At 41.3% G+C, this 24,039-nt stretch overlaps 3 protein-coding genes across 3 annotated transcripts; 2 read left to right on the top strand and 1 right to left on the bottom strand.

Annotated features, from left to right (window-relative positions):
- Window positions 1-332: 332 nt before the first annotated feature.
- LOC146712971 (uncharacterized) lies at window positions 333-2,229 on the top strand. The gene is made up of 5 exons (XM_085446177.1): window positions 333-736; window positions 868-980; window positions 1,188-1,345; window positions 1,436-1,568; window positions 1,642-2,229. Exons 1-5 carry the CDS (start codon window positions 598-600, stop codon window positions 2,098-2,100), a joined length of 1,002 nt encoding a protein of 333 aa, XP_085302303.1. The 5' UTR covers window positions 333-597; the 3' UTR covers window positions 2,101-2,229.
- Window positions 2,230-2,295: 66 nt separating this feature from the next.
- Window positions 2,296-7,837, bottom strand: LOC146712970 (uncharacterized). Its single transcript, XM_085446245.1, has 2 exons — window positions 7,706-7,837; window positions 2,296-3,864 (listed from the first exon to the last, which is right to left on the bottom strand). Exons 1-2 carry the CDS (start codon window positions 7,825-7,827, stop codon window positions 2,625-2,627), a joined length of 1,362 nt encoding a protein of 453 aa, XP_085302371.1. The 5' UTR covers window positions 7,828-7,837; the 3' UTR covers window positions 2,296-2,624.
- Window positions 7,838-9,020: 1,183 nt separating this feature from the next.
- Window positions 9,021-18,720, top strand: LOC146712969 (uncharacterized). Its single transcript, XM_085446066.1, has 3 exons — window positions 9,021-9,590; window positions 16,002-16,111; window positions 16,810-18,720. Exons 2-3 carry the CDS (start codon window positions 16,094-16,096, stop codon window positions 18,646-18,648), a joined length of 1,857 nt encoding a protein of 618 aa, XP_085302192.1. The 5' UTR covers window positions 9,021-9,590; window positions 16,002-16,093; the 3' UTR covers window positions 18,649-18,720.
- The last annotated feature ends 5,319 nt before the right edge of the window (window positions 18,721-24,039 follow it).

The raw sequence follows: 24,039 nt of genomic DNA, 5'->3' as shown, positions 1-24,039 counted from the left end.
CGGTTGTTCAGTCAGACGTCACGGATGACGTTGCAGGTATTTCCGGGTCTAAGTGCTCCTCAAGAAACAACGATGGCGGAGCCAGTGACTTTGTTCACGATTACCTCCTTCTTTAGCGAAGTACCAATTAGGGTTAAAAAGGGTCTTAATTCCTTCAACTCTAGTAAAGTGGTCAGTGTAACCGTTCTCCCAGGCGGAATTATAAAGGGAAGTGTCCAGGCATCCATGAAAAAGAAGATTTACAATGTTGAGGTGAGCTAGGAGTAAGCTAGCTAGCCGACGATTAAACATGAGATATTCTGTATTCTGATGTATTTCATAAAGCACACACACACGTACAGCAATGCTATAACAGTGGAAGTAAACGAAGATGAAAATCTACATAACATGGAGGTTTTGGAGAGTTAGTAATGTTAGCCTAGTACCAGTTATATTAGCCTAGTTAACCTAGTACCAGTACACAGAGCAGCGCTGCAAGTGTTTGTTAGAATGTTTAGGGTAAGCATTAACTTTCTTTCAATGTAGGTGCATGTTGAGGGTCAGTCAGTCAGGTTCAGCTCCTGTGAGTGCCCGATTGGCAATGATAAGTGCCATCATATGGCGGCATTGTTGATTTGGGTGGAGAAGAATGTGTCTCGCACTGACGTGGAATGTGTGTGGAAGAGGGTAAAATCATGCAAAGCAGAAGAAATTACTGCCAAGAGAGTGTCTGTGATGACACCCTCAACAACACAAGGTCAGTTATTTATTTAAAATTTGTCCTTTGAATTAATTATAATAATTATTTTCTTAACTTTTTAAAAAGCATTATGTTTTATATGCTAAAATTATTATTTATACAGATTACTAAAAGTTTTTTTTTTTCAGCTGGAATCGAAAGACCTGTCTCCCAGGAGGACAAGGAATGGGCAGTGGCATCCCTATCGAAATTGCAACGTTTTACTGGGATGGGTTGGATTTTGAGTCCTGAATGCTCTCAGGTACTTTGATATTTACTTTAACATGTGGTATAAATTGTACATGTATGTAAACTCTTGTAAACTACATACAGCAGACTAATTGCTTCCACTGTCCCCACTTTATTTTTTACATGTATTTTATATACTCTGTACCTGACTTTGTCTATTCTGTGGTCAAAATTTCTTGGTTCCATTAAAACCTTTAAAATCCTTTTGCTTTAAATCTAGGCTAAACCAGCCAAGACATTTGATGAAGTGCTGAGGAACCTGGGATTTCCCCAAGCAGAAGACAAGGCTCGTTATCTCTTGGCATCACTGGCTGTGTCTGACGAAGAGAAGAAACAGATTGAGGAAGCAACAGTTGGGCAAACGAAGAATGCATTGTGGTAAGAAAGTGCTTTGAAATTTATTCTGTTAAGTGTTAAGTAGGAAATTTTAGTTAACTGTGTCTCTTAATTTGTGTTTCTTTATAAAAGGTCAGCATATCGCAAGAAGAGAATCACAGCCAGCAACTTCGGTTTGGTCCTGAGTGCAGTCCAGCGGCGCTCATACCCCCCTTCCTTATTTAAGACTCTGCTTGGACAGTACAACCTGACAGAAGGATCTAAAGTAAGTTGTTAGTAAAACGGGTCTGTGCATCTAAGAATTCCTTTATGACTAAGTTGTATTTTCATCCCCAAAGGCATGTGATTGGGGGATCCTTCATGAGCCAAAGGCCAAGCAGTTGTACACTGACTGTACTGGTGCAGCTATCAAGGAGAGGGGACTGTTTTTATCTAACAGTGGCCTGCTTGGTGGTTCTCCAGATGGGACTGTCTCTAATGAGTGCATCATTGAGGTGAAATGCCCATGGTCAGCCAGAGCCAAAACTGTATTGGAGGCTGCAGAAAGTAAGGACTTTTTCCTACAGCTGGATGAGGCAAGTGGTTCCCTGGTATTAAAAAAGAATCACAACTACTGGCATCAGATCCAGGGCAACCTCTATCTCACAGGGGCGAAAAGCTGTCACTTTATTGTTTGGACTCCATGTGACTTTTTCATCTTGCATGTGGATAGAGAACAAACTTGGGCTGTTAACATTGAAGCGTTGGAAACGTTCTACCGGGAAGTTTTTTTACCCCATATTTTATCGCAGCTTTGAATTCATATCAGCATGAGTAATTTATCAGTCCAAATGTTTATAGTTAATTTTAAAACTATTTGGAAATTGTACATTTTTTGTCATTGTAACTTTGTAAATATATTCAGATAAATTCTTAAATTATATTAATTTTTGATTTGAAAAAATAAAATGTTTTGGACAAACTGTTCCTGAAAATAAAGAGTAACACATGTATCTGGTATTCTTCATTTTAATTGAAAATGCATAGCAAGAAAACTAGGCAGTAATCAGGAAGCTGGAATGGAATGAAAAATGTAACAAGCCATTGATAAAAACAGAGTAAAACATTATACGAATCACAAATGAGACCATTCTCAATTTGAAACTATGCAACTAAGTTGTTTTTATGTTGTAACATCCTGAGTATACACACAAAACAATCCAGAACACTTAGGAGTTATAAATAATAAAAGTAAACTTGTTCAACAGTTGTATTTTCTGGTCCACAAGTAGTTAGAAAATGACACAATGTACTTTTACCTCTTAACTCTCACAGGTATAATTTATTCAATTTCACGGAGAATAGGTGTTTGTAAATTTGTAAGACACACACATGCTTTCAAGATCTTATTAATATTTTTTTTTAACTGATGTGGGATGTGATGCAAAATTGAGAAAAGTTTCAGTCTTTGAATGGAACGCTCTACATGTATTCTTGCACAGGAAATCTTCCTGTTGTTGTTCACTTCCTCCTGTGTGAATTGTCCGTTGGTGAGGAAGGACGGAATGTTCAGTGAGACCCCTTCTGGTAGGATGTCCCGAATTGTGAAGCCCTTATCTGCAATGACCATGTCACCTGGTTGTAGATGTTGCAGTACTCCACAGTCAGCTGTTATGGCCTTATCTGAGGCACTTCCACCGTACAAGTTGCTTACAAAGGTTATTACACCATTAGGAGCCACACCAATTAGAGCCTTTAGTGTGGTCCGTCCTTTGTACTGGCTGTACAAATGACTTTGTGTGTCAAGTCTCTCTGTGTTACAAACAGAAACTTCCGTGCAGTCAAGCACAATCCTGCAGTTAGGAAATGGTTGGAAGCAATCTGGCAGCGATGTTTGATTCTTGGCTCTCGAGGGAATGTTGTTTTCCAGCATGCCAACATACAAAATGTCATACAGTGCACTAACAATTGTTGTAAAAATATTAGTTACTGTGCCTCTGCTGCAGTTAAACCTTATTGAAAGGTCTTCATGACCAAAATTAAGTTTGAGCTTGATCAGGGTTAGAAATAACTGGTCAAGTAGGGGCATCATTTGGACAGTCCAATCAGAATGATATTTAAGATCAAATCTGGAAAGAAGCGCTTCTAAAAACAGGACAGAAGCAGCATCGGGCAATCCAGTATAGTACTGGACCCTTTCAGGATTGTCAGATATTTGACTGAATGAGAAAGTCTGCTTCTGCTTCTCTACTTGTTTTTTAAGTTTTTCATTCTCTATTCTTAGCATGTCATTCTGAATCTCTAGCACCAGAAGACTTTGGGAAGAACTTGTGGAACTTGCAGTATCTGTCTGTGTAGCTGCATTGTTGGAATGATGTGGCTCATCTGATATTTCACTCTGATTTTCACCAATAGCTGGGACCTGCTCTTTTTTCTTCTTTTTTCTAACAGGGTTGTGGTCATCTGGGAACTGAAAAGACTTCCCGTCGTTCCATGCAAATCTTGTTGGCCCCGCAGCTTTTCCTTGAGGGAAGTGCCAACTGCAGACTCTTGAGTTGCAGTTTGGGGTGAAGTTTTCACGTCTGTGGAAGTGTTTAAAAAGACAGAGAGAAATTTCAGATCATACGCTAGCCCTCCATTAGTTATGATTAATACAAAAAAAAAATAGAGATAAATAATAGAGAGAAGCTTCTTTCATCCAGATGAGAGAAGCTTCAAGAAACTTAAAACTTAAAGAAGTCCAGATGCTTTTCTTACACATCGTTGTACTAATTTGCTTTTAAGCTTACCAGAAAGATAAGTACTGGCAATAGAGCTGGGCGATATGGACCAAAATTCATATCTCGATATTTTTTAGCTGGATGGCGATATAAGATATATATCTCGATATTTTTTTAATCCCATAAAGTAAGAACAAAAAGAGAGTTCTTGGTCAAAGGTACTTGTCCCAGATGTCACACATGTAACTTTTATTAAGATACAACTGTAGATGTACACGAAAAAATTGTCAAAAATAAATTGTCAGCATTTATTAAATAATAATGCTCCATTTTTTTTCTTTTCATACATAACAAAAAGCTAAAAATTGTAAACTAAATGTAAAATGTAAACTAAAAAGATGCAGATCTAAAATAACAAAGGCATCTTGCTCTTTAAAAAGTGCTTACACTGAATTAAAGTTTTCTAAAGTGCTTCTTTGTGTGTATTGCTGAACAATCATCTGGTACTTTGTGCAAAAAACCAAACATGTAAACAGATTGAATGAAATTAACAAAATTACATTCTTTGGTCAGTGGGTCTTTGTGCAAATCTCCAATGACAATAACAATATAGAAAGAACACAAACAAGCAAGGCCAACAACTGTACAGCTTACAGATTTTGTGCCAGGAAAACTAATCTGTCAACATTATCAGGCTTCAACGATGCCCTGTGGCAGGTTACAATGTTTCCACTGCAACTAAAAATCCTTTCAGAAGGGGAGCTGGTAGCTGGCGCACAAAGATATTTCTTGGCCAGGAGGCTCAGTGCTGGAAAGGCGACTTCATGTTCCTTCCACCATTTGAGAGGGTCAGCATCACTCTCTACACAAACTGACAACAGGTAGCTAGAAAATTCATTTTCGATTGCTTCCCTTTTTGTGAAACCAGTGTTGGTGGCTGTGCTGTGCTGGAAGAAGCTTGCCAGTGATCTCTTTTTTTTAGCTGTGTGTCCTACTGCTGCTTCTTCTTGGTCTGCAGACTCAGGCACGGCTGGATCAGTCAGCTCAGACAAACACGTACCCTGATAGCTGAGCAGAGACTCTGCCTCCAAGATGAGTTTATGTTTTAGTGCATTAATCTTCTCACTAGGGATGTATTTCGCCCTGAACCGTGGATCCACAAAAGAAGCCATGTCCAACAGGTCACTGGTGGATGGATCTGCATATTTATTGTTGAGGTAATCCACAATGCGGGTCTTGATGGATTTACACAGCTCACTATCCTCCTCTCCAGGTGCCAGGAGACTAGTGTTAAACAGGTGTAGCACAGGTCTGACATAGGACAGGGTCACATACTTCTCTCCTGAAAGTGCATCAGTGAAGTCCTGACAGGGTTTGAGAGCTTTCTGAACTGCTTCCAGGACCTCTATGTCCTGCCAAGTAGGGACTAGAGGTCTGGTTTTCATGTCGATAGAGAGGACTTTAGAAAGTGCTCTTTCCTGCTCCAGAACTCTCTCTATCATGAGAAGCCTTGATCCCCAGCGAGTTGTTGCCTCTGTGAGTAGCTGGTGACTTGGAAGACCCAGCTGTATTTGCACTTCAGCCAGCTCTCTTCTCTTCCTCCAGCTGTAGGAGAAGCTGCTGACGACTTTCTTACACAGAGAAGAAGCCCGGGTAATGCGGGCATCATCCATAGCATGTCCTGTGACACACAAAATACAAACTTTTAAAATCACTTTAATTGTTATGTTAAGATGCAAATCACTCAAAGGCAAATTAACATCCATCTCAGTTGTATAGAATGTGATGCATAAGACTTAACAATATTTGCAAAATGTGTCGTGTATTGTATAACCTAGAAATGGTTCTAGTTAAACTATCTTGGTAAAATCACCAGATCACCAAATGATTAGAACATGTTTTTTTTCGGTTTTTTTACACCTTTTAATCTCACTATGTATTTAAAAATGTATCCCTGTCTTGTCTCAGCTGTGGTCCTCATTTAGTGTCACAACTCAATCTAATACAAAGACAAATACACCCCAATACGTTTATTGGATTTAATAGGGATAGTTTATTTATTTGTTCAACTAACTTTCGATTTCTAAGTGATAGATGTATATGCTGGCTATGACTTATAAAAATATTTGTCTTGTGGTCCATAGGCATGTTTAGCTCTACAAGAGACTCTATACACTTTTCATTTATTAGCGTTTTTTTTTCCAAATCAAAAAATTCAGTATTGCACTTACCAATGGCCAGATGAAGCCTGTGACCAAAACACTGGATCCTCGACCACTTGTTCAGTTGAACCGCCTTGACAATATTAGCCCCGTTGTCAGTTGTTATAGCAACCAGTCCCGTCGGGTTGAGCTTCCAGGTTTTGAGCACATCCTGCAGGGCTTCAGCTATATGCTCTCCGGTGTGGTCTTGAGGAAAGTAGCTGGTCTGGAGACAGGCAGTTTTCAGTTCCCAGTCTTCCATGAAATGTATAGTCACACTCATATATGGCTCGCATGTCCTGCTGGACCACATGTCGGTTGTCAGTGCGAAGTGAGACACTTTGGTGAGCTGGGCAGCGAGACTCTGTCTAACATCAGTATACATTTTTGGCAGTGCTTCTCTGGTGAAGTATTTCCGGCTAGGTAACTGGTATCTTCGGTCAAGAGTTTTTAGCAGCTGTATAAAGCCCTCTTGTTCCACAGTTGAGATGGGGACCATGTCTTTAGCAATATGATAGGCCACTGCTTTAGTAATTTCCCCCCACTTCTCACTTTTTGTATCATATGGCACATGAGTGTTGTAAGGTGATCTGTTTCACGGCAGGAACCTCGGAAGACTTTGCGGTCTGGGCTACAGCACGCAATTTCACACACTCTTCATACTGCACTTTATGCCGCAGTTGTAAATGGTGGTAAAGATTAGTGGTGCTCGAACCTTTCGTTGCGACGCTTTTTCGACATTCTCTACAGAATACATTATTCTGCTGCTCATCTGACACTTTGAACCCGAACCATCTCCAAATAATTGAGCCATTGGTTTTCTTTTTTCCGACGAGCTCCTCTTCGCTAGCTCCTGTGTCCATCTTGTTGCCAACTGGAGGTTTAGCGATGGGGGAGGGGGTTTGTGTTCAGTGAGGGTGAGAGGCGGGGCAAACAAACCCAGACGAGAGAGAGGCAAAATAGCGGCTCCACAAGTGTAATTATAACGCAACATAGACTATATCGATATAAACGATATTGTCACAGCTTATGTCTTGTATAAAAATATATCGATATTTTTTAAAAAATCGATATATCGCCCAGCACTAACTGGCAACCTTTGCTAGCTATTTGTTGGTTAGGTCTTTATTTTGGTAATTAACTGGCACATAGGCTGGGGATTGTAATGTATTTTCTTACATAGACATCGCTTTTTGGACGTAATTTTTATTCCTCTGAGCGTCGAAAGCTAACTAAGTTTCATATATATAGCGAAGTGACCCTTAGCTCTCAATCTTTGCTTGGAGAAATAAAAATGACTTCAAAAATGCAACAACGTCTTTGTATTAAAAAAAACACAATAAAATCCATTGTCTATATAAGTACAATTACTGGTAAAAGCCAGTTTGTCTTTTAGTAGCGGGTTTTAATTGTTCATCACTAGCTATATTAGCTAACTAAAGTAAGAGCCCACTAGCTCTTATCTTACAAATTTATTCATTCACTTACGAGTTGTAACATACCTTATCAACTTCAGCCACTTCCTCTTCTCTCTCTTTTCACAAGGAAACCGGTAAAATGACAGATTAGACTGTTGTTTTGAGCCAGATTGGTTAAAACAACCAGGAACACAGCACTGTGTCATATTGAACACAGGAGCGTTTAGACCCGGAAGTAGGATTCGTCGGATTCGTCGCGTCATCACTGAACAACCGGATAGGCTGCCCAAGTGCTTTGGATGACGAAGAGTCGGAGGACTGGGCTCCGACGGTCAATCTCGGCTACGAACGAAAACCCAGATCGGAATCAGTTCTCAAACGAGAGAAAAGAATGAAGCTTAAGGCAGAACAGCATCGATGTGCAGAGGCGATTTTGGATATGCAACAGACGGCTGAGAGCCCGAGACACCCTTCAGAGGTGTCTCGTTAGACCGCTGAGAATGGTTTACCTTGAAACAAACAACTGTCACTCTAACGAAGTCCTAAGGATGTGGCATGTTTGTTGACGTTAAAGCCGCTACCGCTAACTGTTAGCGTGTTTAAGATAAAGCAATATAAGAACAAACACTCACCCTTGCAAACACCAAACTGTATCCATCACGGAGACGTTTTGTTCCAAGGTTGTGGACCCACCCGCTGACAAAAAAATTGTACGCCTCCAGACTCTTGAAAGCTTTCATTTGCTGCCTAGTGTAGTAAGAAGTCTGGAGGACCAAGTAGTTGGTGATATCCACAGCCTCGATAGTAGGCAAATCCTTTACTTCTGTGGTGTATTCGGACATTTTCAAAGAATACGGATCACGTCCGATATATTTTTTTAACTGTCTGTTTATATCTCTCCCGAGAAACGGGGTCTAAAGTTGCACAATAGCTGCTCTCCTGACTCTCCACAGTGTCCTCCATGTTTACTTCCGCCCTCCACTCAAAAATCGCGCTGCCTCCGCACGTCATCAGAACCACGTGACCGCAACCCAACTATTGGGATACAGCCTAAAGCTGTTCCAATTCTCAGCACCGGTCCTCTCTTTCCCTGAGTCCTTAGCAAATCTCCTTCCCACGATGACGTTTCCATCGAGGGCAAGAAAAAGAGTTAAGGAAAAGGAGATAGGCGCTACTTTTGAAATAACACCCCACATGGCTACGTTGGTCTGCTTAGTCACGTGACCGCACAGCAACAAATCACAGCAGAGCCGGAAAAGGAGGCGGAGCAAAGTGTGTGTGCAGTCGAGCAGAGAGAGCTGCTTTTTCATGAAACGGGAGTAAAGTAGTAAACTTACAGGAACATATACCACTGCCAACGTTGGGATTAATTTCTGCATCGATCTGCACACTAGTGATGGGCAGATGAAGCCCCATGAAGCACTGGAGCTTTTCATCCAATTGGTTCACCCCAACGCGAAGCTTCATGAAGCTTCATTTGCTCTAGCAGGACACCTACTGGACGTAAAAATAATAGCTGGCATGAATTTGAAGAGTGTGGCATTTTGCACACAGCCTGTAAATGTCAACAACAAAAGGAGTGTGTAAAACATGTATATTGTAGTGATGGCAGTATACTGTGTATATTTATGCTGGCAGTATGGAAAATGATTATTTGCGGCAAAGTTCGAACCGCTTCATGAACCAGTCACGTGGTACAGCCGGGCAGCGAGGCTTCGGACGTCATTATTTTCAGCTCCTCCCATAAATGAAGCAAGCCTCGATACGCGCTTCGCGGAAACGCCCCCTCCATTACTCGACACACGCTCCGAAGCCTCGATACAGAACGTCCCATCACTACTGCACACCCTTGTGTCCTGGATCGTAGCCGAGATCAGCGTGAACCACGTGGGTCTCTGCTCCCTGATCTGTTTCTTAAGACTTCCAGCTTCATCACGGAGTTTCTCTCGGTTTGTGGGCTCATATAAAGGTAAGCACCGAGCCAACTTTAATGTGGGTTCAGTTTATGTTGTTGCTGTTAAGAATAATAGATTGCTTGGTATACACTGGAGTTAGACAGTCTGTAGAGCAGAGGCGGAGCCAGACATTTGAAACACCCGGGGCTTAGCCCTAAAGGGTAGTATGCATGTGGGATTTTTTTTATTTATTTATTTATTTATTTATTTATTTATTTATTTATTTATTTTTTTTGGGGGGGGGGGGGGTAGAAATGACTGAAAGATTAATAGGCTCTGTTTTGAGTTTTGTTCAGAAAAGAATGACTTCATATAGCGAAAAATATATATCTCATATGCAGAACACCTTAAACTAGTTTTTTAATTGAGCAGCAAGGCAGAACAAAGTCGGAGTTGTATCAAGACACGAGGACTAAACCCCAATTCAACCAGACCCAGAACTGATCCGGAATTAAAACTGGACTACAACAGTTCAAAATCAGGACTATATAGGATTTAACCAAGACAGAACAAGAATCAGAACTAGATGATAGTAGCACTAAAAAATCATCATAGACCTGCACTACACTTGTTTTTTTAATTCTACCAAAGTCCACTATTTAGATTGAGAAAAGTTTATATAATTATTTAGCCTTGTTGTGCAAACAAGCCTGCATAACTTAATAAATGTAGAATTTGAAAAATAGCAAACCTAAAAAGAAACACTAGGTACGAGATACATGAGTACCTATGATACGGTGATACTTTTGGTAAACAACCATTTGACTAACATGTGTGTCTCACCTGCTCTTGTTCATCTCTGTTCTGTCCTCATTCTCCTCTCTGTTCCTCTCTCTCTCTCTTTGTGCTGACAATCATCAAATATACAGTTGAAACCAGATATTTACAAACTCTTCAGATCAAAACAAACACTTTTTTAATTGTAACATCAAATCAGACTAAATGTTTATTTTTTTAGATTGATAAATAAAAAAACATATTTGTTAACTTTAAGAGGAAAGAGAGAAATTGTCTGTATTTCTTAATTGCAAATGGCACCAAATTGTATTCAAAATTGAGCCACACTTATGGAGCTCCACAGTTCTTTTTCTGGTTTGGTTGACATCTGTTGATTTTACCCATTTCCACCAATTTACTCACATGGACTCTACTAACCTATCAGAAGCTTCTTCAGCTCAGAATGGAATCGTCTGGAGTTTTCTTATTAATTAACAATAAACTTAGTGTATATGTACTCCTAAATTTGATCAAAGTGATAAAAAATAGACAGCTGTCTCTCTTTATTCTGACATTTAACTAATTCAAAATATATTTCAATATTTATCTAAAACAAAAGTTTAATCTAAATTGATGTTGTACAGTAAAAATGTTTTATGTTTTCTCCCTAAAGTGTATGTAAATATCTGGTTACAAATGTGAATATCCTGCTGTGTACTGAAATCCCTCTTGTTTTGCATAGAAATATACTGAACAACATACAAAACATAACATATAAAATAACAAATAACACAGAGGGAGCAATCAGGGAATGGGTAACAGGAGGGAAACACAGCTGGGACAAATCAGAACTGACGAGACCAAAGAAGCGTAAACTGAACACACTGAGAAAAGACAGAGACCTTCAAAGTAAAACAGGAAACACATAACACAGACACAGGCTCATAAGCAGGCACTACAAAGGGAACAGAGACGTGGGAACAGGGCACACACAAACACTGACTGAACACGGGGATATAGGAACTTAAGATACACATAGACACGAACTAGACAAGGGGATGCAGGTGATAGGGGAGACAGAGCAACTAAAGAAGACAGAGACATAAGCCATAAGACAGAACTCAAAGAAACCAAAAACTAGAAAGTATAAATAATATCATAAACTCCAAAAACCCTGGGTCGACGACCCAGGCATCCTAACAGTACCCCCCCCCCCCCCCCCTTAAGGGCTGGCTTCCAGACAGCCCAAACCAAAACATCAAAAACAAAAAAAAAACAACCCAACCAGGGTGGGCGGCGGGGGAAACAGGACGGAGGGCTCGAAACAAACCAAACAAGGAGCCAGAAACAACAAAACAAAACAAAAAAGTGCAAACAGAAGAAAACACAGAAACAAAGTCCAAAACAACAGTATAAATAATATCATAAACTCCAAAAACCCTGGGTCGACGACCCAGGCATCCTAACAAGTAAAGCTGTGGGTTGTGGGAATGAACCATAATGTTTTATCTAGGGGTCTAGATTTATGCCTGTAGTGCACTGCCATGTAAATAATTTGCATTTACTGAATATATACTGACTGAGTCCCACTGTTCAAAAGTTGAATAAAGAAACAAACTAATTTTTGCCTCTTTTTTTTAATTTTATTGAAACCACCTTATAGAACATCACATCAGTTACAATGTAGAATCCATGTCATTTATCAGAATCAGAATACTTTATTCATCCCGAGGGAAATTAGGGGTTACAGCAGGCAGCACGCTAATGGCGCATGCGCACTCACAAAGGAACCTTCTGACCAACTTTACACAAACATCACATTGGGCAGACATGTCAGAAGGTAGGCTGATAGGAAAAAACAACGAAAATACACTACATGAGGTAAGAGGAGGAGAAAAAAAACTCCACTCAGACTGAGCTCCTAGTGGGAGAACAGTTTGATAACAGAAAAAACACCTCAGCACAAAAGCACATGACTATCAATACACCATAGAAACACGAGACAAGCAACAGGGGCGGGTAAAGGGTAAGAGAGAGCCGGTGTAGACAGCGCATCCGGTCCTGCAGCATCTGTGCTGGTCCAGTTGACTGCTATCTTCCCCGGTAGGGCACAAGCATCGAAGGCGTTGGAAAGGGAGGGGGGATGAGTGAGTGTTTATCAGTGTAAGTGTGTGTGTGTGCGTGTCCATAGTTTAGCTGAGACAGTGTCCTTCGGCCTATCAGGCTAAGTAAATAGTCTTCCAGCCAATCCAGGTGTCCTTGCATGGGATGGGAAGAATAGCCGTAACACAGTCGTTATCAGGGAGTGATTGTTCGGCTCCAGCCTCCGGCCTGCAGCTGGTGCCGTTATGGGGGTCCGCAATCTCAATGTTGATTTTGTAAATTTCAATGCGAGCAGCCCAGGAGAATTTTTGGCTGCCCTAACACTCCGACACTGGCCTCTCGATCTCCCGTTGGAGAGCCACGATCCTCCCCATGATGATATCAAACTTCTGTTCCATGGTGTTGCCATTCTTTTGATTCTGAGACCTCACAGCTGCAGTGATCTGTTCCGTGATGTCGTCCAACTGTCGCTCAAGGGTCTCATTTTGAGCAGGCCTCTCTCTGATGTTTCCCCCCATACGCTTGAGCCTTCACAGCAGCTGTAAGCATCTCCAAGGTGTTGACCATATTACGTTCGTTGTGAGAGGTCGCGCCTCATCTCATCTCTTCAATTCCAGCGGGCAGCCTTAGGGGGGTTTGAACAGCCGGTTCCGCTCTCTTATTTCTCCGATAAACCAGGGCCAAGCCAACTCCGATCAGCACGAACCCTGTTATCATGGTTCCGAATAGATAGATATCTTCAGCGTCCTCGATCGACAGTCCCGCCAGACACATGACTCTCCAGTTCTGCCACCCGTCCATCGTGTATCCGGCAGGGAAAGTCCCTCCAGGGCACTCGGGCTCTCCCGAGCCCAGACTTCTCGTTGAGAAAAGGGTGTCAATAGCATTCAGAGACCAGTTAATCAAATCCATAATTCTCTTTTAGGTTTTAGAGAATGACCGTGTGAGTCTATTCCAGGGAAAGTAATGCACACGAAACAGACAAGGACATAGAGGCTAAGCAGGGAAGATAAGGGTGAGGAGGAGAGGAGAAAAGTGCGACCGCCTTCGCTGAGAGCCAAAGAAGAAAAATGATTTTATAGTTTACAAATGACAAAATGTTTACACAAAATCACGAGTGTTTACATGATATCACTCACTACTAACATTACTTTATTTACTGTATCTTTTGAAAAAATACAGCAATTTTAACAGCACAAGACTTAAGAGTATTTAACAGGAGCAGGTTTCATTTTTCCCTGGTTTTATTATCACACTGTTCACCAAAACGCAGCAAACCTTCACCATCTTATCCAGAAGGGTCACCTCTTCACCCTCACAAGGAAGAAGTAATCTGATTGGCATGGTGGTATGTTTGAAGCAGGTCCCTTGTGTAGCACTGGAACCCAGTCACGATGTGATTCATCCATTTAATAGGCTGGTTTGCTGCAATAATGCCAAATAATTAGCAACTCTATAAATAGAAGGTAGTTCTGCAAAATCACTCAGTAGAATGTTTGTTGTCATTTGCTATGAGCTCAGAGCGCATAGAAAATAAAACTAATAGGCTATAAAGATTGATATGAACATATTTAGAACTTACCGGAATGAAAATGTCTGGAGCACCAACAGATATTTGGAGATGGAATAGAACTGCACGTCAGCTCGTCTCACAGCTGCTCTCCAGGCTAGACGCCTTTGTTTGGTAACATCGATACACGAGCTGCCTCGTGTTGCTTCCAGGTTGGGAAAGAATGAAAAGATAAACCATTTTCAAGCTTATTTTCTTGCTGGTCGTGCGATCGAACATTGCAGCCGACCACACAGCAAATACGAACCATGGCTGTTGTCTGTGCCTTCGCTCCCTTTTCACTTGCGCTAGACCCCCAAAATGGCGGATCGGGCCAAAATCCTTTCCACGCCCACCCCCGTGACATCACGCTCCAAAGCCCTATTCCATTACAGAATACAGAATACATGCCCCAAAATGTATTCTGTAACGTATTCCGTTACGTTACTCAATGACATTAACGTATTCTGAATACTTTGGATTACTTAATATATTATCATGCTTTTTACAACAACGTGAATGTACTATTGCTGGGTGATTCATTACTATTACTGAAGGTCCGCGACTCCGAACTGTAGTAAAGGGACCTCTGACTAATACGGCGGGGTCCCTGTCGGCTCGTAGCCGAAAAATAGCTTTACTTTGTTGTGTGGGTCAACTTTTCTTGCGAGAGACAGAGAGAGGCGTTGAAAGACTGCTCCAACAGAACTTATTGTTTTCGGAGGAAAACACGAACACGGTGTACAGTCGAGTCTTAATAGCTTACTTACAACTGGGCTCGTCAGGCACTCTTCTTGGCTGAAGTGGTTATTATTATATTTACATGCTTCCAGCTCCCATTTTTCCTCGATGACAGCTCGTACTTTTCCACTCCCCCTTTTCTCCCTCCTCGCGCTCACAGACCCATAATGTGTATGGCAGTCCATTCTCCCTGCAACACGGACTACACTGCCCATGATGCTACATTCTTTAGAGCTATGCTTGTAGCATTCTGCCTGTTAGCTTAGCACAACAACAACAACAACGAAAAGGCGCTCTCTCACCCAGGAAACACACAGTCGCAGAGAGCAAGAGAGCGTCGCCCTGTAACCATGGCAACCGTAACGCTGCCGCCTGGAACAACAGAACGTAGCTGTCAAACAAAACCCAAACAGTCCTGACCCGCGACAAAATGAAACAGGAAAGTACCGCAGTGTAATCCATTTATTTCAACAAAGTAACTGTATTCTGAATACCACCTTTATAAACGGTAACTGTAACGGAATACAGTTACTCATATTTTGTATTTTAAATACGTAACGGCGGTACATGTATTCCGTTACTCCCCAACACTAAAGGAAGAGGAGCTCGTGAACTGGAACCACCACAGCAAAAGAGAGTGACGCCATATGTGCAGAAGAATGCAGTGACATATGATGTTCCTTCTTCCTGATATTGCTGTCATTCGGAACCGCTACGTTGATCACTACGGCCGTCTTCTTCTGTTTGTCTACCACCACTATGTCCGGTTGGTTAGCCACCACCATTTTGTCCGTCTGTATCTGGAAGTCCCACAGGATCTTAGCTCGGTCATTCTCCACCACCCTTGGGGGTATCTCCCATTTTGACCTCGGGACTTCCAGGTTATACTCGGCACAGATGTTCCTGTACACTATGCCGGCCACCTGGTTATGGCGTTCCATGTATGCCTTGCCTGCTAGCATCTTGCACCCTGCTGTTATGTGCTGGATTGTCTCTGGGGCATCTTTACACAGCCTGCACCTGGGGTCTTGCCTGGTGTGATAGACCCCAGCCTCTATGGATCTGCACATATATATATATATATATATATATATATATGCTCCCAGGCCTCTGGTAGAGGACCCAAGCTTGAAGGATAAACCGCCCGCAGGGGCGTGCTGGGTGTTATTATTTATATATGTATATATATATATAGACATATATATGTATATGTATATAGACATGTATATATGTATATGTACATGACAGCATTGCTGTCCAGCATTGTGTTTATCAAAACTCTTTTTACAAATCCTGCTGCGTGTGTGTCCCCCAGGTGATTAACAGGAGGAGAAGAGTCTGGTGGTGCAACGGAGGAACAATTTCATCCATTTGGACTCAGCTCAGCCACTACAGAGGAAACAATCAATGACTTCAACACAAAAGGTGAGAAAAATATCACAGTTACAATTAGGGATGCACCGATACCGTTGCTGGTATCGGGTATTGGGGCCGATACTGTAAAATGTGTGTGTACTCATATTCGTAAAAGTTAAGCGATACCATGAACCGATAATAATGTAGCCCGGATGGGAATTTGGGAGTAGATACTCATAATTCCTATGGACTTAAACGCCACGGTAACATAAGGTGTTCACAGTTGATGTTTTGTGATGTAACTGTACCCAGAATGTACTTTGCCCTGTAATATGTCACAAGGTAAATACAGGTAATTAGAGCAATCAAACTGTTATGTTAATCATAAAGTATTATTTTATGGTATGTAACTCTGAATGGAGTTTAAATATTGTTCAGAGTTCTAATTTCTTGTAACAGAAGTTACAAGAAAATACAAAGATCATATTTTATAAGCACACATTGAAACAACAATATCATCAGTTGAACTTGAAATTTCTTATGCGTAAAAGATTTTCTCTGCTGATCAATATTTCTTCAATAATGTCATTTTCATTACAACTCTCATTGTAGCACATCATTGTAATGTGATACTGCCACCAGAAGGTGGTGGAAACACACCAACAATGTGTTTGTTGACATGTTTGATTCCACCAATGAAGGGAGTTTCAGTTTGTTCCACGACTGCATTTCACTCACTGCCTCTGTTTGTATCTCTGTCACTGCAGGACCAACATGGAGCGAGAAGTCAGCGCTCTCAGGAGGCCGACAAACCTCACAGAAGAAAGGGAGAGAAAAGCTACAGCTGTGATGAGTGTGGAAAGTCTTTTACCCGGGCTGGACACTTAAAAACACACCAACTCATCCACAGTGGAGTTAAACCTCACAGCTGTGACTTGTGTGGAAAGTCTTTTACCCGGGCTGGACACTTAAAAAGACACCAACTCATCCACAGTGGAGTTAAACCTCACAGCTGTGACTTGTGTGGAAAGTCTTTTACCCAGGCTGGATATTTAAAAACACACCAACTCATCCACACTGGAGTTAAACCTTACAGCTGTGACTTGTGTGGAAAGTCTTTTACCCAGGCTGGACACTTAAAAAAACACCAACTCATCCACAGTGGAGTTAAACCTCACAGCTGTGACTTGTGTGGAAAGTCTTTTATCCTGGCTGGAAGCCTAAAAACACACCAACTCATCCACAGTGGAGTTAAACCTTACAGCTGTGACTTGTGTGGAAAGTCTTTTATCCTGGCTGGAAGCCTAAAAACACACCAACTCATCCACAGTGGAGTTAAACCTTACAGCTGTGACTTGTGTGGAAAGTCTTTTACCCTGGCTGGAAGCCTAAAAACACACCAACTCATCCACAGTGGAGTTAAACCTTACAGCTGTGAGTTGTGTGGAAAGTCTTTTACCCTGGCTGGACACCTAAAAACACACCAACTCATCCACAGTGGAGTTAAACCTTACAGCTGTGAGTTGTGTGGAAAGTCTTTTGCCTGGGCTGGAGACTTAAAAAGACATCAACTCATCCACAGTGGATTTAAACCTTACAGCTGTGACTTGTGTGGAAAGTCTTTTACCCTGGCTGGAAGCCTAAAAACACACCAATTCATCCACAGTGGAGTTAAACCTTACAGCTGCGACTTGTGTGGAAAGTCTTTTACCGAAGCTGGAAGCTTGAAAAAACACCAACTCATCCACAGTGGAGTTAAACCTTACAGCTGTGACTTGTGTGGAAAGTCTTTTACCGAGGCTGGAGACTTGAAAAAACACCAACTCATCCACAGTGGAGTTAAACCTTACAGCTGTGACTTCTGTGGAAAGTCTTTTACCCTGGCTGGGAACTTGAAAAAACACCAACTCATCCACAGTGGAGTTAAACCTTACAGCTGTGACTTGTGTGGAAAGTCTTTTACCCAGGCTGGACACTTGAAAAAACACCAACTCATCCACAGTGGAGTTAAACCTTACAGCTGTGACTTGTGTGGAAAGTCTTTTACCCTGGCTGGAAGCTTGAAAAAACACCAACTCATCCACAGTGGATTTAAACCTTACAGCTGTGACTTGTGTGGAAAGTCTTTTACCCAGGCTGGACACTTGAAAAAACACCAACTCATCCACAGTGGATTTAAACCTTACAGTTGTGACTTGTGTGGAAAGTCTTTTACCGAGGCTGGACACTTGAAAAAACACCAACTCATCCACAGTGGAGTTAAACCTTACAGCTGTGACTTGTGTGGAAAGTCTTTTACCCAGGCTGGACACTTGAAAAAACACCAACTCATCCACAGTGGAGTTAAACCTTACAGCTGTGACTTGTGTGGAAAGTCTTTTACCCAGGCTGGACACTTGAAAAAACACCAACTCATCCACAGTGGATTTAAACCTTACAGCTGTGACTTGTGTGGTAAGTCTTTTACCCAGGCTGGAACCTTAAAAAAACACCAACTCATCCACAGTGGACTTAAAGCACACAACTGTGAGTTGTGTGGTAAGGCTTTTGCTCTGAATAGCGACTTACACAGGCATCTAGTTACCCACTCTGGAATTAAGGCGTAGAGCTGCGACTTGTGTGGAAAAAGTTTCAGTGACAAACGGTACCGAAATATTCACCTACGGATTCAGACTGGAATTGATGTTTCCTGCTGTGATCAGTGTGGGAAACTGTTTACAACAGATGCACAGTTACAACAACACACTGAGGAGAGACCTTATAAATGTGACCTGTGTGAGAAGACTTTTAAAGCTCCAAATCAGCTGAAAAAACACCAACAGATCCACTCCAGAAAGTAACTCTAGAAGTGCAGTTACTGTGAGGATGTATTGATTTTTTATCTTGTAATTTTAACCTGATTGTTTGGAAAAAGTCTGATCAGTAAACTTATGGAGTTATACTGAATGAACTGTTTGGAAAAATGAAGAAGTAACCTGAGTTTTATAGTGTAAACAGTAAAATGTAATTGGACGTTGGCAGAGATGCTTTTTATTTCAGGCGACGTTCAGGATAAAAACGTTGAAGGAATTCTCTGATTTACAATGTCTTTGTTTAGGAGTGGAGCGAAGCACACTGATCCATTTCTCAACCCTGTCGTCACTGTGGTGGTGGGAAAGCGTTTCTCTTTAACCTTTGTGGAAAAACCTCCAATCACGAACGGGACCTAAAACCACATCAACGTAGACACACTGGAGACAAAATGAACTACTGCAAAGAATGTGGGAGAGGCTTCCACACACCAAGTACATTAAAAATATGTCTGTGAAGGTTCTCAGTCATCCAGGTCATCGTAGTCAAAGGAGCTTGCAAAGAAAAGCGCCTGGACTTCTTTAAGTTGCTTGAAGACGTTTCACCTCTTATCCGAGAAGCTTCTTCAGTTCTAAGGTCAAATGGTGGAGAGTCCCAGATAAAAACCTAGTGGGAGTAACCCCCCACAGAGGGACAAAAGGACCCCCTGATGATCCTCTAATCGCCTGAGCCAAGGTGTGAAATTGGGTGTGGGACCCAATCAGCCAGAGTTTCGGGTGTGTTCATTGTGAAACCTGGCCCCACCTTGTCATGCGAATTCCTGAGGTCAGATGGCCCAGGATGTGAGTGGGCGTTAAGGCGTCTGGGAAGGGATCTCAAAACTGGATTATAGATGGCAGAGAGTTGGTGTCGTAAACCCCCGACTCTATTCAAAGATGGTCGCTCACAGTGGACATAGATGGCTTCTTTCACTCCTCTTTCAAACCATCTGTCCTCTCTGTCCAAAATGTGAACATTGGCATCCTCGAAAGAGTGTCCTTTATCCTTAAGATGCAGATGGACTGCTGAGTCTTGTCCTGCTACACAGGACAAGACTAACAAGACCACAAGACTAACAATGAACACACCCGAAACTCTGGCTGATTGGGTCCCACACCCAATTTCACACCTTGGCTCAGGTGATTAGAGGATCATCAGGGGGTCCGTTTGTCCCTCTGTGGGGGTCACTCCCACTAGGTTTTTATCTGGGACTCTCCACCATTTGACCTTAGAACTGAAGAAGCTTCTCGGATGAGAGGTGAAACGTCTTCAAGCAACTTAAAGAAGTCCTGACGCTTTTCTTTGCAAGCTCCTTTGACTACATTAAAAATACATGACCTCTTCAAAAAGCACATCTGTGACCAGTGTGGGTCATCCTTCACCACTGCAGGAGGGACACCATACAAGTGCAGACACTGTGACAAAAGCTTCTCACAATCAGGTCATCGTAACAAACATGAACGTACACACATGGAAGTGAACTTCAGCTGTGACCAGTGTGACAAGAGCTTCAGGAATCTCAGTTCATACTCCGAACACAAACGATCCCACGCTGTAAATAAACTGTTTCACTGTTACCAATGTGCAAAAACCTTCACTTCATTATCTGCTCTGTGCAAACATCAGCCTGATCATGCAGGACTGAAATCACTGGATCACAATGAATCTGAAGAGAGAGAAAGATCCTCTTCTGGTTTCAGGGTCAGACTTAAAAACCTTGAGATCAGGCTCCACAGAGTTCAGATGGAATCTCCTGTAAAGAGTGTCAGCTGATGCCACACTTGGATCTGATGAGGTAGCTCTGATTTCTGGAGCTGCAGTGAATAATTCTGAATGTTACATTTAGGAAGCTGCATGTATAGATATGCATAGATATGCATATCAAGTTTTTTTTTTCCTTTGGGGGATTTTAATTCTCTAAAATTATCTCTGTTACATTTTAATCTTTGTTCCCTTAGGACACAGTAGTGTTTAGTAGTTGTACTTGTTACTGTATTATTAAAGTTATAGGAATGTCTTTTTTACCAAACCAATAATGTATCAGAATTGCAGATATGGATATATATTTCAATTTCTTTTATTTGAACTTTCTTAGTGTTTCCAAAATTAACTTAATGTGGGGTAATGTATTCATTTAATGTGTTACCTCTGTTAAATTTCAATCCTTCATTCATATTTAACCTTTTGCTGTTGTAAAATCTTCTCTTAAATCCTTTTCTCCCAAAACTACAAATATTTTCACAGCAGTTGCTCTTAAAACCTCCAAAATGAACTAAATCTGTCCACCAGCTTTGAAACAACACCTGCTGTGACTTTATGTCCAGAAAAAAAGAAACTCAAGCTGAACTGGTTTTGGGCTGTACTTCCATGTAATGCCAGTTTGTACCAGAAGATGGAGCAGTGAGTCAGTGTAACCTTTATTCAATTAGGCAAAGAACACAATCTTATTCACAGTGGCAGCAAAGAAATGTTGAAAGTTAAAAACAGCAGCACACATCAGAACCATTTTAAAGATCACAGGTGACTACTTTTACGTAATTCAAATTCTGTTAAACCTCTATTTTTTTGCTCCTCCTTTCACTTTAGTGTATTTAGTCATTGAAGTCCACATGTTGTTTTTTAATGAATTTTGATCCACATGTTCTGCAGCTGTTTTCTTGTTGATTTGAAGTTTGTATTATGAAATCCTGATAATGTTAAAGTGTTAGTTATATTTGATGAAGTCTGTGTAGAGTTTATCTTATTATCTTATTAAACAGTTTGGTGTGAAAAATAAAGAAATGGTCTCAGAACAAGTAGTTTGACCCATTATTTCTGATTCAAACTAATTTAACTGTTTTCAGTGGTACATGTGGAGGTTTATCACAGGAGGCGACTTGGCTGTTCTCCACTCACACTGAAGAAGGATCCTGCAGCTCATTAAAAACTCTAAAATGATCTTGAAAGAACATATGTTTGATTTTTCTTAAAAACATGCTGTTGGCATGAAGCTTTGAGACAGTGTTTTTAAGAGTCATTGTGGTTAACATCTCACACATTCCAATAAAGCAGATGTTCCTGCATTGCAACAGCGGTTTGCAGTTGCAATGCAGGATTGTGCTGCTGCTCGTCTACAGGACTCTCATGGAGCACCACTTTGAAACTTTGTAACTCTCTCTGCAAAATACAATATATAAAGACCAATGCTGGGCAATTAATTATATAGTTACTTCTTCAAAAAAGTTACTGAGTATTGCAAACAACAAAGATTTTTGCAGCTGTTTACCTAAAAATGCTGCTAAGGGATTTTTTTTAAACAAACATTTCAAACTATTTACAGAACAATCAGGTGTTCTGCATCAAATCTGATGCCACACAAATTATTTGTGCCTCTCCAAAAAATAATTTCTGTCCACTATGAGATAAAGGAGAACATCAAAAGCCTGATACCTGCAGGCCTGACAACAGGAGATGTATCACTCCTGTAACATTTAGCAGCCGCCTCATTGTTCTGACACACACAACAAAACTATTGACTACACTACACACTAACTATACAAGATTTGCGCTAAACGTTGCAAATCTCTCACATCTCAAAACACTGCCGTCACTCCTAAATTTTCCTCTTCTTAACAACTTCCGTTTCTTAACAACCAAATGCCATGTTTTGATTGGTCGGCATGGTACATTTTTTGACCAATGGGAAAGGGTGGGGTGTTTTGGTTTTGTCTTTGCTCACAGGCGGAGAGTGCTTTATAACGTTTTCTTTATAAAATGACGTTTTTACCATTTCTTCCCCCAGTAAATATAAACAACAATATTCTGGAAGAAAACCAAACACTGGATTTTTTTTTAATCACAACTCTGTTTTTTATGTGGCCTATCAACACAATTTGAAACCTGGTATAAAGTCCACTCTTTTTACGTCACTTGTTCCATCTGTCCTGCTCACATCTCCAATGGTTGTACACGTTGTCATTAACGTGGCTTCACTCCACATTAGCCACGCCACTTTGCTAGCTAAAACACCGGTTTCGGCACATAAGGACGCTGTCATAGCCTGTCAACGACGTTGATTAGCTGCGCATATACGAATTTGAATCACGTGATTGGCTGGACTATGGGATGAGGTGCCATTGTTCTAATCCCATACTGGAGCAGCCAGTCACTTACTGACTAACACTGCAAAACAGAATTGTTAACGTATTCACTTCAATTTCAATTCCGGTTAGAATTTTATTTTATGTGCAACACGGATTTTTTCTGCACAGAGACCGTGCCAGCAGTGCGCAATTGAGCACACGTGCAGTTTAGAGGGAACATTGGTGATGATTATCAGAAAGTGAACAAGGTCTCATGGTTTGATGCTTGTCCAATGCCTGAGTTGACCTGGACTGGTTAAGCACTGCTTGTCTTATTTTATGATGCTGGATTTAACCAACGCTTACTGGCAGATTCCCTTATCTGCAGAGTCCAAAGACAAAAACGGCCTTCTCCACTCTGTATGGTTCGTACCAATTCGTCACACTTCCGTTTGGCTTATTTGAAGCCTCGGCCATTTTTCAGCACCTCATGGAGCGGTACCTGCTTCCTCAAATTGCATATGCTGTTTTCTACCTGGATGATGTTGTTGTGGTACCCCTGTGAGGTACCACACAGTTAAACGGTTAAAGGAAACCTCAGAAGAACGGCAGCTAATTCCCTTTTTGCAGCATGCAGCCAACGAGGTACTGTATTTATTGATTTATCGTTGATGAGAGATTTTTTAGTTTTGTGATTATGCTTAGTTGTAGCTTCATTTAAAGGAAGAAGAGCTTGTGAATTGGAACCAACACAGGAAGAGAGATTGAAGCCATATGTGTAGAGGAATGCGGTGACATACGATACCATACCTCCTGTTTTAACAGACAAGCTGGCTCTCTCTCTCTCTCTCTCTCTCTCTCTCTCTCTCTCTCTCTCTCTCTCTCTCTCCTTTTATGGGAATGTCTGAATTTCTATACATACAAAGTTACCTCCTTTTTCAGCAGATAAGCGAAAGGTTTTCTCCTTCTAAGGAAAAATTATCAGTTCCATACATGCCACTCCTACTGCTGTGGAAACTTGCTTTAAGTATACATGTAAATAAAGGATGTTCTGAATGCCCTGGGCGGTTTTTCTGTGTCACATCGGTTGAGCAGTGACCGCCCATG

The sequence above is a fragment of the Copadichromis virginalis genome, linkage group LG3 (assembly GCF_057382275.1).
Source record: "Copadichromis virginalis isolate Kocher_CV1m ecotype Utaka linkage group LG3, C_Virginalis_male_GT1.1, whole genome shotgun sequence".
Lineage (NCBI taxonomy): Eukaryota > Metazoa > Chordata > Actinopteri > Cichliformes > Cichlidae > Copadichromis > Copadichromis virginalis.
This window is presented reverse-complemented; position numbering and strand designations above follow the sequence as displayed.